Here is a 14,674-nt window from a genome sequence, read left to right on the forward strand (position 1 = left end):
ACTTATTGAACCATATACGAAAATCTGAACAAGTCCTTAGAACACGAACAGTGCCTGTGCTGCCTGCCCCTCCTTGCCTCCCCTCTCCCAACCCACGCCCAGGGAACCAAAGCAAGAAGCAGGGACCACGTTCCAAGGCAAGCTGATGGCCCTCAACTACCACAACCCTGCTAGCTTCAACTGAAAAACTGAAACAGAATTTAGAAACCTTATTGTTTGACTTGAAGACCAGAAAATCAAACACCACAAGATTGAAGGCAGAGGTAGTTTAAAAAACATCCACAGCAGTGACTGGTCCAAGTCCTTTGAAAAGTATCTCAGACATGTTAACTGTCCTTTCAGGATTCAAGATCAACAAGAAGTAATTCACTGGCTTCTTGGTTTAGCCGTTAGACTTGAGTATGGAGACAATGCTGAAAAATACAAGGGCTTGCTACCTGATAACACAAAAAATGCTGACAGTGTAGAGGCACTGATCAATTTGGATGTAAATAATCCTGATCTTAAGGCTGGTGTAATGGCTTTGGCTAACTTTCTTCAGATTCAGCATCTTTTTTTTTTTTTTTTAAATTTTTTTTTTTTCAACGTTTATTTATTTTTGGGACAGAGAGAGACAGAGCATGAACGGGGGAGGGGCAGAGAGAGAGGGAGACACAGAATCGGAAACAGGCTCCAGGCTCTGAGCCATCAGCCCAGACCCCGACGCGGGGCTCGAACTCACAGACCGCAAGATCGCGACCCGGCCGAAGTCGGCCGCCCAACCGACTGCGCCACCCAGGCGCCCCTCAGATTCAGCATCTTAATGGTTACCTGGTAATGCTTAAGGCAACTCGCATTTTGGTCCAGGAGCACCTGAGCAGGATGCAGTTGCTAAAGCAAATCAAACAAAAGAGGGTTTGCCTGTTACTTTAGATAAATATATTCTTGGTTTTGACACTGGAGATGCAGTTGTTAATGAAGTGCTCAAAATCTGTAATTGCTGCACATAGAAGAGCTCAGAGACCTACAGGCAAAAATTAATGAAGCCATAGTAGCTGTTCAGGCAATTACTGTTGATCCAAAGACAGACCACAGACAGTTGGAAGATGTACATCTTAGGATTTCAGCTTCTCACTGACAAGTATAGTTGGGAACCATGTACACTCTAGCATGTGTTTGGAAATCAACTGTCATATTTTTGAGGGAAGAATCCCAGAAAAATGACTATGTTCTAGAGATTTACCTTTGCTTTTGCTTTAATAAAGTTCAGCAAAGTGGCGGGGGGGAGGGGGGGGGAATGAACAGCTATCCACAGGATTTTCTACATTGGTATCCATCATTCTCAGATAATCAAGGTCTCTGCTCTCTAATATGCTGCATCCATTTTTGTGTCCCAAATCTGAGCCTAAACCAAAATCCCCAAGGAGCCATTGCATGTGAAAATATTTTAAACTCTGGCCTGTCTTAAGAACAATGCGCAAGCTCCAGCGTTGAGAAGCCAGTAGGACTAATCTAGGCTCATGGTCTCCCAGGGTGTTAATACTGGAAAGGTCCCTGAAGATTATCCAGTCAAATCACCCTACTGTTACATAAGGAAACTGACACCCAGAAAGGGGAGACATTTTCTCAATGCTATAAAAAGTCACCATATCTCCAGACAGCATAGGGCTCATTTGATGCCACACTTCCTTTTCTCCACTAATGTTCATTTTCTGAGATGCTTCTTGATGTTTATTTTCCTATTTGTTGAACATGAAAATAATCATATTACTGCAAATCCTTGAAATATGTTTGAACGTCTTCAACAAAAGGCTCTGTATTAATAAAACTCAGGAAAAAGTTTTGGTAGAACTAGGATCAAGTGGCCAACTTCTAGAGAAAGTGTTTCTGGGCATCACTGAATGACTCTTCAGAGTTGAGAACAATACCCTGTCTAGAGGAGGAAAACCAGTAAGCTCCTTTTCTTCAGGTCATGCTCCCAGTTTACAAATCCGCTCCCCCTACCCCATGTGTGGTCTAGCACTTTGTTTTGTGTTAAGTAGGATTAAGTTGTTTTGGACTGATACTTTGACATCAATACAAATACATCTACATCTACAGAACGACAAAAAAGTGACTTTCATGTAGAGTTTAAGGTAAAAATTTAGTCATAAGTGACTGAGACAAACATAAGGCCAGATACACTCTAGGAGAAGAGTGTTGGCTCAGGTATGGCCTGAAATTATTGCCTCAGCACATCTGTATCATCTAGGTGACTAACAGTACAGTCCATTATTTCAGAGAGGTTATAAAAATCTATGGGCCTCACATCATGTGTAATGTGGGTGAGGTGGCAAATGTGTAAGAGTTTTTGCTTCTGCATTTCCTGATTTATAGACAGGAAAGGTAGGGGCACCTGGGTGGCTTAGTCAGTTGAGCGTTGAGCCTCTGACTTTGGCTCAGGTCGTGATCTCACAGTTTGTGGGTTAGGGCTCTGCACTGAGGGTGCTGAGCCTGCTTAGGATTCTCTCTCCCTCTCTCTGCCCCTCCCCCACTTGTGTGCACAAGGTCGCTCTGTCTCAAAATAAAGAAAACTTTAAAAAAATTTTAAGAAATAGGAGAGGTGGATGGGGTGTGTGTAATATATATTATGCCTATTAGTGAATCTGTATGCACTTGTATTGGTCTCTTGAGCAAAGAGAAGTGGCCAAAAGCTAATCTCATATACTGAAAATGGAGCCCATTCAAAATTTTGTTCAGGTCCTCAAACAATCAATGAAACCATTTTCCTTTTCCGATAAACAGATCAGGTTGTCCTGTATCAAGTTGTACGGACCCATAAGTTCATTAAAAATAGGGTCATTTTCTCTGATGCAAAGATTCATGGTTTGGGGATAGTTAAAAGGAAACTCTGAAATCCTATATTCAGTGTGGCATTTAAGACTCAGGAGCCACATTGTAGAAGAGAGCACTGCCCTGGTTCAATGAAACAGTTGACAGACCAACAGACATTTGCTTGGAGCATTTTAAACCAAGCCCAATAGTCATTGTATTTTATTTAAACAGTATCTTTGTGTTTGTACATACAAATATACTATCATACAACTGTCCCTAAAACTGTAGGTAGTCTAAAAGGCTGGGGAGAAAGGAAAAGATCACAAAACAAGGCTTAGGGACGGCTGCTCCCTTCTAAGTGTAAAGCAGGCTGAGGAGATGGGAGGACATCTGTGGCGCTCCCGACAGTTCAGTTCACAGTTCAGCAGCCAAGTGCGGAAGTGGAGGGAAGTTTTGATGTATAAAGTACTCACAGAGGCGTATGGACACAACCAGAAGACGCTAGATGGAAGCGGTAATGGATACTTCTAGCATGAGGGCCGGAGAGGGTCAGTGATAAGCTAGGGCAGAGATGAATAAAGTCGAGTTTCTTCATAATTTGAGGCACAAGACTGGAGAGAAAGGAATCGTAGGAAACAGCCCCGTTGGAAGAATTGGGGGTGTGATAGCAGAGACATGTTAAGGGGCATTAAGGACAGTAAAAGAAGGAAGGAGAGTCGGAGTGATGATTATTGAGTACTACCACTGGAAGAGGGTCTTGCAAGGATAATAAAGGGAGAAGGGTGTAAAGTAGGGGGTCAGGAATTGCAGGGGTAAACTATGGGAAAAGACTGCGCAGACGTCAGCAGCAAAGAAAAAGAGAAGGAATGGGGTTGGGGCGTGGCCCAGAAAGGGAATGGCTCAATAGCGGGCTACAGGGTGAAAAGGAGAAGGGTGGGGAAGAGCCTGGCTGACAGCTGCTCTCAAATGGCGCCTACAGGGTTAAAAATCGGGGCGGCTAGACTAGGAAGAACTCGGTTTCCAGGGTAACGGCTCCGACAGTTCCGGCAGCGCAGGCTCGTACCATTGCGCGAGCGCGCGCGGGGGGAGCGCGGCGGGAGTGAGGGAGGGGACGCGCGAAGGAGCAGTCGGGCAGAGGGGTCCGGCCCGGACTCTACCAAACGCGCGGCCCGCCTGCTCGCTCCGGGCCCGGCGCCGAGCCGCGCTCCGGCCGCGCCGGCCGCGGCGTCCTCCGTGCCCGGGCCGGCAGCTCCCAACTGGCCGCGGACGGCGGGGGGGAGAAGGAACGTGCGCCCGGTGGCCCGGATTGGCCTCCAGGTCCCCCCGCCTGGGCGGCGGAGTGCGGGCGGCCCGGGCTGGGAGGTTTGAAAAGCGGGCGAGAGACAAAGGCAGCAGGAAGCCTCCTCGGCGCCCGGAGCCCGTGCTCGCAGCCCCCGGGGCCCCCCGGCCCGGAGCAGCAGCGGCGGCGGCCGGCGGCGGCAGTGGCAGGAGGCAGAGGATGCGGCAGGGGGCGTGGGAGCGGCGGCGGAGCGGGCGGAGCGGCGCGGCCCGAGCGCGGCGTGGTTAGACCCGAGGCGGCGGAGGCGGCGGAGGCGGCGGCCCGGCCGGGCTCGGGAGTGAGTGAGAGGGCGCCTTCCCCGCCCGGGATGTGAGGACCGAGCGGAGCCCGGGGCGGGGGGAGGGAAGGGAAGGGAGGCGAAGCCGGCAGGAAGGAAGGAAGGACGGACGGACCAGGAGGAGGAGCGGCGGCGGCGGCCGGAGCCGGAAGGCGGGGAGGAGCCGTCCGTTGGGCCCGAGGCGGCGGCGGCAGCGGCCGGGGCGAACCGCTCTTGTCGCCTCTCGGGGCAGGAGCGGCGGGGCCCGCGCCTCCTCCCCCCGGCGCCGCGGAGGGGGGAGGAGGAAGATGGAGACCCACATCTCGTGCTTGTTCCCCGAGCTGCTGGCCATGATCTTCGGCTACCTGGACGTCCGGGATAAGGGGCGCGCGGCGCAGGTGTGCACGGCCTGGCGGGACGCCGCCTACCACAAGTCGGTGTGGCGGGGGGTGGAGGCCAAGCTGCACCTGCGCCGGGCCAACCCGTCGCTGTTCCCCAGCCTGCAGGCCCGGGGTATCCGCCGTGTGCAGATCCTGAGCCTCCGCCGCAGCCTCAGCTACGTGATCCAGGGCATGGCCAACATCGAGAGCCTCAACCTAAGCGGCTGCTACAACCTCACTGACAACGGGCTGGGCCACGCGTTTGTGCAGGAGATCGGCTCCCTGCGTGCCCTGAACCTGAGTCTCTGCAAGCAGATCACCGACAGCAGCCTGGGCCGCATAGCCCAGTACCTCAAGGGCCTGGAGGTGCTGGAGCTGGGGGGTTGCAGCAACATCACCAATACCGGTCTCCTGCTCATCGCCTGGGGCCTGCAGCGCCTCAAGAGCCTTAATCTCCGCAGCTGCCGCCACCTCTCGGACGTGGGCATAGGGCACCTGGCCGGCATGACGCGCAGCGCCGCCGAGGGCTGCCTGGGCCTGGAGCAGCTTACGCTGCAGGACTGCCAGAAGCTGACTGACCTTTCTCTAAAGCACATCTCCCGGGGGCTGACGGGCCTGAGGCTCCTCAACCTCAGTTTCTGCGGGGGCATCTCGGACGCGGGCCTCCTGCACCTGTCGCACATGGGCAGCCTACGCAGCCTTAACCTGCGCTCCTGCGACAACATCAGTGACACTGGCATCATGCATCTGGCCATGGGCAGCCTTCGCCTCTCGGGGCTGGATGTGTCGTTCTGTGACAAGGTGGGGGACCAGAGTCTGGCCTACATAGCTCAGGGCCTGGACGGCCTCAAGTCCCTGTCCCTCTGCTCCTGCCACATAAGCGACGATGGCATCAACCGCATGGTGCGGCAGATGCATGGGCTGCGCACGCTCAACATCGGACAGTGTGTGCGCATCACAGACAAGGGCCTGGAGCTGATTGCGGAGCACCTGAGCCAGCTCACTGGCATAGACCTGTATGGCTGCACCCGAATCACCAAGCGCGGCCTGGAGCGCATCACGCAGCTGCCCTGCCTCAAGGTACTCAACCTAGGACTCTGGCAGATGACGGACAGTGAGAAGGTCAGGTGAGGGCAGCAGCACCTGCTCCCCTTGTCCCACCCTGTTCATCCTCCGGTCACCACCACACTTCCCTCCCCCCCGCCCCCAACACTTGACATGCACACTTACACATAGATCATTGTAGTGGATGAGATGGGGGCAGTGACACGAAGCCTCAGGCTCATTTTCTCCCTCCTCCAGCACCTCGGCCCACTATGCACCCATTCTCATTGCATCTGGGGTTCCTCTGCTACCCCTACCTTAACTCCCCTCTCTTTTTCCCTGAGGATAGAGAGATTGAATCAGCTACTTACCCACCCACTCCTCTCGGCAGGGGGATGGAGGACTGTTTGAGCTACTGTATCCCCCCACTGCTTTGCATTTGGAAATGGGGGAGGGGGTGGGGAGTGACTAGTCCTTAAAACCCTGGGGAGTTGAGGAAAATGTCTGCCTTCACTTAAGCTTTCATTTGAATACTGTGATCTGGTTTTTATTTTGAAATGTATAAAGAGCAAACCCAACTACCACGGCCTTTTCACCCTTCTTCCTTCCACTTTGTAACTAATCCCAGGCTCTTCTCCTCCCTTCTCCTACAGTGCTCTGCTATTCACGTTCATTTCCTTTTTATTGTCTTTCTTTTTCTTATTTTCATTTTTTAGAGAAATTCGAAATCACGGTTCTTTTTTTTTCTGCTGAATATAGTCTATATATTATATATATATAAATTATATATATATACATATATATATGTCTGGCTACCTCGTTTTAGTTTACTTTTTTCTCTGAAGCCCTGGAATTCTACAAGAGAGATATTTTGAGACTGAAACATTTTTGTGCCTAGACTGGAAAGATGCCCATTGGGTTTGTACGTCCATTTTGTTTTGGCTTCTTCCCAAACCCCATCCATCCAGTGTGTCCACTTCCACATTCTGGCTAGAATTTTTTCTCCCCGTCCATTGGGATTTGAGGGCCCAATGGTGTCCATAAATCTTGACTTAATTTATAGCACAAATGTGTGGAAGAAATGAGAGTTGAACTTTTGTTTGTTTGCTTGAGACGCAGATTGTGTCTTGAAAATGATTATTATATATGCAAATTCTGCCCTACCCTCACCCTCTTCCAAGTTTCCCCACAAAAAGGTCACACAGTGAGGCTTCCTGTTGGAAGCAGAGGGGCAGAGTTGGCCTACGGAGCCCCTGGGGCTGTAACGTGAAGGGGAGGAGACTGAAACTCCTGTCTCATCTCTGTTCTGTTAATACAATGGGAGTTTGTGGGTTTTACAAAAATCTGTTTCTAAATGGAGGAATAGATGGCTTTCTTTATTTTGGTGGGGGTTGGGACTCGTGGCTTTAAAAAAAAAAATTGCTTTTGAGTAGGATGTATATTTCTGTTGGAGTTTTTGTTTGTTTGTTTATTTTTTTAGAATCCTCCACAGCAACCTGCGAGACCATGGAGTTAAAGAAACCCAGAGACCTTTATCAATTAATTGTACTGTTTGTGAATTTGTATAAATAATAACAAAGATCCTCTTAAAACGTTTATATTCTTACAGTAAAAGGTTAAACTGATATTTATATAATAAAAGAGGAAATATGAAGTATGTTTTTGAAAAAAAAAAAACAAAAACAAAAAACCTTGTATCTGTGAATTATTTTGAAGGCAGTGTGTGTTTGGGCCCACGCCAAAGTAGGAGGTGCTGTTTGTGTACTCTAAGAGGAAATAAGGTATAGGGTTTGGTGCATCCTATGTGGTGTGAGTAAGCTCACAGTTAAACATTTATTCTGTATGAGGTTTACCACTGACACCTAAATGTTTTGTTTCTAGAAATGTGACTGGACTGGAGATTGGTATAATTCTTGGTTTTAAACTGTCAACAACATGGAAATTTTAAAAAGCTGAACAAAATGGAACTTTTTAAAAACGTGATCTGTAAGAGTCACGGTTTCCCCAGGGTGGAAATGAGATCAAGGGGTCCTGTTGAAAAATGGCTCATGGGATGTGGAAGTGGGGGAGAAAGAGGGGTTTCTTTCCACTCTGAGTGGGTGTGGGGAGGATGTGAAATGGTGAAGGGTGGAGGGAACTGAAGCCATTGTTCAGAAAGTTAAAAGAGCGCTGTCCTTGCTCGCTCTCTCTCTTGCTCACTCATGCATGCTGAATCTCACAGTGTGAGTGAGGGTCCTAGTGGAGAGGAGGAAGGCAGTTCAGCCCCTCTTTTTAACATTCTCCTCCAGGCCTGGCTGTATTTAAGCACTTTCCTGGGGGATGGGGAGGTTGGCCAGGAGTTCTTGCACATTTGCATTTTAAGCACTTCCAGCTCTGAAGCTGGCCACTCGATCCACTGTGGTGAGGGTTCTTAGAATTCTTCAGGGCAGATAAATGAATACCAACAATTCTAGCAAAGAGTTCCCTTTGGTAGACATTAACTAAATAATCGACACCCTGTGGAAGTGGAAGGGTATAAGCGCTCAAACAGTGGAGCAGTGCATATTCCTGGTTTCACATAGGTCTTTCTCGTTGTTTCTGAGATTTTTTTTAAACCAAAAATACTGATCCCAGCAAGAGCTAGTAAGAGTGGTATAAAACTTTCCTGCAAAGACCCCTCTTTCCAGGAAGAGAGCTAGAACCCAAGTTTCTCTCGGGGTAAGGTTGTTTTGTAAAATTTCCAAGCTTTCTGCTGGAGCCTATCACAAAAGCTGCATTGTTCCTTTTTGGAGAGCTATCACAATTGGGTCTAATTGAGCCTGACACTAGATCCATCTTCCTTTTCTTTGGGGAAGGTGTGGATCTCTTTCTTCCCTCTTAGGTTGCAAGTGCTTATGGCCTGGGGCAGGGGTGGGGGTGATGTGTGAACCCTAATAAGAAGTCTGGACTTGGAATTAGGGTCAGCTTTCTGATTTGGCACTATAATGCATGAAGGTTCCATAAGCTCTAAGTTCTTAGAGGATCTTTCTCCCAGACTGCATGACTGTACAGATTCAGTCCATCAAAATTTGAGCACCTCCTAAGTCTTGGACTCTGTGCTCACATTCTTCATTTTAATACACAGTCCTACCAACTAACAGGAAGTTTTCCACTTTTCTGTTTGGTTTTGTTTTTTACTTGCAAGGCTAAATAAATATAAGCCTGATTAAAGGCCGGTGAATGAATGTTTGAAAGTTAAGATCATGGGCCTACTGTCCTCATGCTGAACTGGGTATGCTTAATATATCTGGAGTGTCTCTGGAAACGATGAATAAACCATTTACTTTCATCAGTCAAGGTTAACTGTTTATCTCTCAACCTTCATGGGTAGAAAGAAATGAATATGTGTTGAGAACCTATGGTATGCTTTGCATGGTACCTGAATATTTCTCCTTTTAGTCTTCAAAGCAACCTGTTGAAACAGGTATTCTTATTTCCAGATAAGGCATACTACTTGCCTTAAGTCACCCAGCCACTAATTGAGGGGAACCAGGACTCAAACCAAGTCCACTTCCAAAGTCCAGCTCCCTTCCGTTCCTAAGAAGGTTTAGTTACTAATCGTACCTTGGTTTCCAGTAAGGTGACCTCACAGAAATGAGTGGCAACTGATTGATCACAGTGTGGACAAGCTCATGCCACAGGGCACTACTTAAAGGGAATATGGGTGGATCTGATCTCCGCCATACCTACAGGAATTAGAAGCACTAAAGAAAATAAGATGTTTTGTGGGCGCTACAAAAGTTAAAAAGCACTTTAGGGCAACTTTTAGAATAACAGGAAAACCTGGTTCAGGTATTTGCTGAAACTTCAGAAGTGAAAAACCAAAACAGGACCTTAGTGTAAACTTTATCATCTAGAAGTAATAAACCTCATAGAAACTGGGTAGTGGTGAGGACAGGGCTCCACATACCTTTCTTTTCTGAGCCTCATTGGGCAATAGCCCTTGAAGTCTGTCTGGAAAAGATTATCAGTGCAACCTCACTGGGGTCCAGACAGTTTCTGCAGCCCCATAAGGACCATGCTAGGCCTCTAGCTAGAAGTGCTGGGCATTGTTGCATGATGCTCCCTGCTGTGGACTCCCTCCTGTGGGATTCCTCAGTCCTAAAGTGGGGGAGCCCCCCCTGCCCCACACCTGATTTACCCCACATTTGGCAACAGAGACAGGGATGCTTGCCTAACTTACAGCCTGTCTTTAAATAGTTTAGAAAATTCAAACTGATCATATTCTTTCCTGATTCAAATCAACAAAGATCTGAAAAAGCAAATGTTTCTTTTATTGGAGTTTCCTTTTAAAGGTAAGGACTTTTCTCTTTAAAAAGGACACTTGATATGGAAACTGAAGTATGGCCTGTTCCCTAAATCCTGGTGCTTTCCTGCAGCAGTTACTAGATAGACGCTGGTCTCAGAATTAGTAAAACCTTTTTTACTTTTGACTTAGAAAATGTGAACTCAAGTTTTCAAAGGGGAAAGGTATGGCCCCCAGAGACCACTGTGTTTTCAAGGAATAAGAACCTCTTGATTAAAAGATCAGATTTGTAAAACAAAACCAAGACCTCATGCAGCCTCTGACAACCGTCTTTTGCCAGTCCCCTGAAAGGGGGAGCCCCTGGCCTCTGCTCTCAGCTGCCCTGCTGGAGAAAGGGAGGCTACAGTAAGTCATGTATCAGTCGCCCTCTCTGGTGCCCTTCTCTTCCCTGCATCTCACATCAGTCCCTTTTAAGTTCATTCTATCCACTTAGTAGAGGGCAAGGCCTAAACTCTGTATGCCTCTGAACTCCTACGGAGGCAGGGGTGAGGCTTTCTGTTGAGATAATGTGGAGCACAGGATTAGAAACTGGAAAGCTATGGTCAAACACAGGCCTATGCTTGGGTCACATATCTTGTTTTTGTTCCAATATGATGTAGCAAGTTAAAATATTTTGAAAAGTGGTATCAAACAGATAAGACATTCATATTTGGGTCACTGGCAACTACTAGTTTAGAACTTAGCAAAGGTAAGTGCACAGCTAGAAAGAGCAGGTACTTTCAGGTCTTGCATAGAAAACAAGTATTTCTAGACAATGATAAATTTAAATGTCCACAAATGATCAGTTTCAGTCTTTTCCTCTTTTCCAGGGATTGCTCTGATTTTGCCTGGTGGAGTTGCCTGTACCAACCCAGAACATTTGGTACTATGTAAAGTCAAGTCTTCCTGTTAAGGTGGAAGAGAAAGTAAGCTTGAGATCTTAACTGCAGCACTAGTGTGGGGGTATGTTGAGCATCCCCACAAATAAAACAAAACAGAAGTGGAATTCCTCTGCTTGCTGTTTGTTAACCCAGAAAATTGCACATTCTTTTCTTTAAAAAAAGACTTCCGTTTTTATTATCTCATTGTGCTTAGACTATAATTGTGTAAAACACAAATGCCACATATCCTTGTAAGTTCACTTTTATTTGTGATGGTGGAAAATAGTGTCAATTGCAAAGAAAAGAATGAGGTCTTCTGCAGCAGCAAAGAAACTTAAGGGGGGACAGTGTTAGGGATGTGAATGCAACCTGCTGGAAGAATTTAGTCATGACACAGTGTTCACTTTCTGTCTCAAATGTTTGTTTTCACAAATCTGGTTGATACTGCACACTTAATTTTATAAATGGGGAGAGAGGCTTGACAAAGGTAAGGTTTTGCCACGGTGATATGAGGAGTACTTATCAGAACCGACTGCTGCAGACTTGACTGACCACCTCAGAGGGTGATAAGCATGCCGGTAGCTCTTTGATCTTTCCCTGAGGTATTGTAAAGGGCCACCCTAACCCCTGGCTTCAGAAAGGTGCTAAACCAGGGCCTGTTTTCATTGGGAGTAGGGAAAAAACAAAAACAAAAACAAACCCCACCAACTGCTGAAAGTTACTACTATTTAATATGTATTATTACGTTGTGCAAACTTAGATATGTCTTGTCAGCATCATATATAGAGTTATTTGAGAAGCTGGAAAACTAGTGCAAGTTGGTAAATGGGCTCTAGGGTACTGAAGTAGCTAGTAGTGTTAAATCTGTCCCCTGTTGTCCTCAGAGGAATTGAGCCGGTTTCCAGAACACTGCTTTGTCACAAATAGTGATGCGAAGTACGAATGCTGTAAGTCTGTGCTGGTGTTAAGAGTTCGCACATGTTCAGCACACTACAATGCCTGTCACACAATCCTTATAAAGTAGAATCAAGTTGCAGGATCACCAGCTATTTCCTCTTCATTCAAAGGTAAAAAGGCTTGACTTACCAGATGTTTTAGTTACAAATCCCTCTTGTCCAGAAAGAGTACAAGGGTCTAATTTGTTAATATCAGGCACTCTGTTATGTTTATTGCTCCTCAGTTTATGTAATCCACACTCCAGAAGGACGGGGCCTCGCACACAGCTGTCTGTCAGTAATTACTACTCATATCATGGATTCGAGTCACTGGACCTGGCCTGTGGGAAAATCATTCTTTGAGACCAGATTAACTTGTTATAAATAGCAAGGGATAACTCAGCATGGCTTGCAAGTACTATTTTCCTCATCTGAAAAGAATATGAAAATATTTGCAAACGTCCATAATAATATTTCTCCTTAGGAAATCCTTACCCTAAACTGGCATTTTAATGCACACATTTGTGTGCTACCATTTGCTTTTTGAGAAATGGTCTCTAAGTAGGGAGGAACCAAAAGAATTAGTCATAATATTCCTAGACTCTTTAGTAAAATCACTGAGGCTAAAAGTGGACAGATGGATGAAATAAGGGAGGCATTAACAACAGTTATACCTCTCAAATTCTTAATGTTCTTAGATGGAAGGCAACTAATTTGCACCTTCCATTATACTTCAGTGTTTTAAACCTTAGCTTCATAGCTCAAAAGCTCACTACTGTGAACCAAAAAAACAACAACAAAAAAGAGGACCAGACCAGTAGGTGTGTCCAAAGGAAACAACATGGAAATGAAAAAAGTGATAATTTCTAGCTCTTCTTGTTCATTCCAAATGCACACAATTTCGAGAGTTTCAGGAATACTCTGTAAAAATGGTCTGACCAGATTCTCTGATGTAAGCTTTATCAGGCTCACAGCTTGCTGCTGCAGGAAGCAGACAAGGTCTCCTCATTCTGTGAATCTGGAATAGATGACTGGCTCTTCCAACCCTAGCTGACGTCTGTGCACTTTAGCCAGATGCCCTGCCATTGTACTCAGAGTCAACTGGCGACAATTAGAGCAGCATGGCCCAAAGGAAGACAGCTGCCCTATCTTCTTCCCACACATGAAGGTCTAAATTTCAGTGGACTCACAAGAGGAGCCGCAGAAATTCGCTTGAGTAAGTACGACATAGGATTTAGCAGCAAACAGCCTCATTACTGCTTAGTTTAGAAACAAAAATTGAGTCAGTAGAGCATGCAACTCTTGATCTTGGGGTTTGAAGTTCAAGCCCCACGTTGAGTATAGAGATTACTTAAAAATAAAATCTTTTTAGGGGCGCCTGGGTGGCGCAGTCGGTTAAGCGTCCGACTTCAGCCAGGTCATGATCTCGCGGTCCGTGAGTTCGAGCCCCGCGTCAGGCTCTGGGCTGATGGCTCAGAGCCTGGAGCCTGTTTCTGATTCTGTGTCTCCCTCTCTCTCTGCCCCTCCCCCGTTCATGCTCTGTCTCTCTCTGTCCCAAAAATAAATAAAAAAAAACGTTGAAAAAAAATTAAAAAAAAAAAATAAAATCTTTTTAAAAAATTGAAAAAATGCATATATGCGAGTTAGGAGACAGAAGTCAAGCACTACATTTTACTGAAAGGCAGGGGTGGAAAATAAATGTTGACTTCTTCTACATTGCTCCTTGACCTTCCCCCTCCCCGCAAAAAACAAGAAACCTTTCCCACTCACCCAAGACTGATCCTCCCCACTGTGACGCAGCTATGAATCAGGTTTACACCAGTATCAGAGGTAGCTGGGAGTCCAACCTTGTATTTTTCTTTCCCGCTAGTCTACTAAGATGATTTTAAGATCCACTATAAGGCAGAAAAATAGAGCATAGTTACTACAAATGAATGGAAATTTGTTTTCCAATGTGGAAGATGGAAAGTAGAAAGAGGAAACGTATTTATCCACAAAGCCTGCAAGCCCTATGTTTTGTCAGCAGGCGGCAGCATTGTCTGCGAATTGGAGGTTATTTCCAGTGGGGCGCCCAAACCTTCCCCCTCAGACAAATGCCCTCCAGTCACCACCCCCGCCCCATCTTCCCCCCAACCCAAAGAATTTCCCCAGGGTCTAAGAGCTGACAAAGGAGGGATTATTACCAAAAAGATGAAATTAAATTTTAAAACATCAGTGAAGCTCTTCAAAGGAGCCCAGGTGTACAGCACTTTGTTCTCTGAGCAAGGTAACAGATGTGACCTCAGAAAGGTTCCCTGATTTAGCTCACAGTGCTCTGCTTTTGGAGGCTGTGGGAATCAAACATCAATTTCTAATTTTTCTTAAAGACCATCTTGTACAAATCTGGTTAGATTGTCATATTTGGGAAGTTTGGGAGAACAAATGGGCTGAAATTTTAGTCATACGTGGAGAGAGGTTTTTTTTTTTAATTTTTAAAAATGTTTTTATTTTTATTTTTGAGACAGAGAGAGACAGAGCATGAGCAGGGGAGGGGCAGAGAGAGAGGGAGACACAGAATCCGAAGCAGGCTCCAGGCTCCGAGCTGTCAGCACAGACCCCAACGCAGGGCTCGAACTCACAGACTGTGAGATCATGACCTGAGCTGAAGTTGAACGCCCAACCAACTGAGAGAGGTGCCCCCGTGGAGAGAGTTTTAACAGCAAGAGTAGAAGTTCTGGCTTTTTTTATGGCAAAAAAAAAGAGC

General features: G+C 46.4%; 1 protein-coding gene across 7 annotated transcripts; it reads left to right on the forward strand.

Annotated features, from left to right (window-relative positions):
• The first annotated feature begins 4,330 nt into the window (after nucleotides 1-4,330).
• Nucleotides 4,331-11,148, forward strand: FBXL14 (F-box and leucine rich repeat protein 14). Of its 7 annotated transcripts, XM_047065504.1 has the most exons (3): nucleotides 4,695-4,786; nucleotides 4,888-5,895; nucleotides 7,293-9,119. In XM_047065504.1, exons 2-3 carry the CDS (start codon nucleotides 4,961-4,963, stop codon nucleotides 7,378-7,380), a joined length of 1,023 nt encoding a protein of 340 aa, XP_046921460.1. In that variant the 5' UTR covers nucleotides 4,695-4,786; nucleotides 4,888-4,960; the 3' UTR covers nucleotides 7,381-9,119. The 7 variants fall into 7 exon arrangements, with proteins under 7 accessions (XP_046921454.1, XP_046921456.1, XP_046921459.1 ...); XM_047065498.1 differs by lacking the exon at nucleotides 7,293-9,119 and adding an exon at nucleotides 10,946-11,148 and having other exon boundaries at nucleotides 4,331-5,895; XM_047065500.1 differs by lacking the exon at nucleotides 7,293-9,119 and adding an exon at nucleotides 10,946-11,148 and having other exon boundaries at nucleotides 4,332-5,890.
• The last annotated feature ends 3,526 nt before the right edge of the window (nucleotides 11,149-14,674 follow it).

Source organism: Lynx rufus, unplaced genomic scaffold, assembly GCF_022079265.1.
Source record: "Lynx rufus isolate CCGP_SWC_20201006 ecotype Redwood Valley unplaced genomic scaffold, mLynRuf1.p SCAF_7, whole genome shotgun sequence".
NCBI lineage: Eukaryota > Metazoa > Chordata > Mammalia > Carnivora > Felidae > Lynx > Lynx rufus.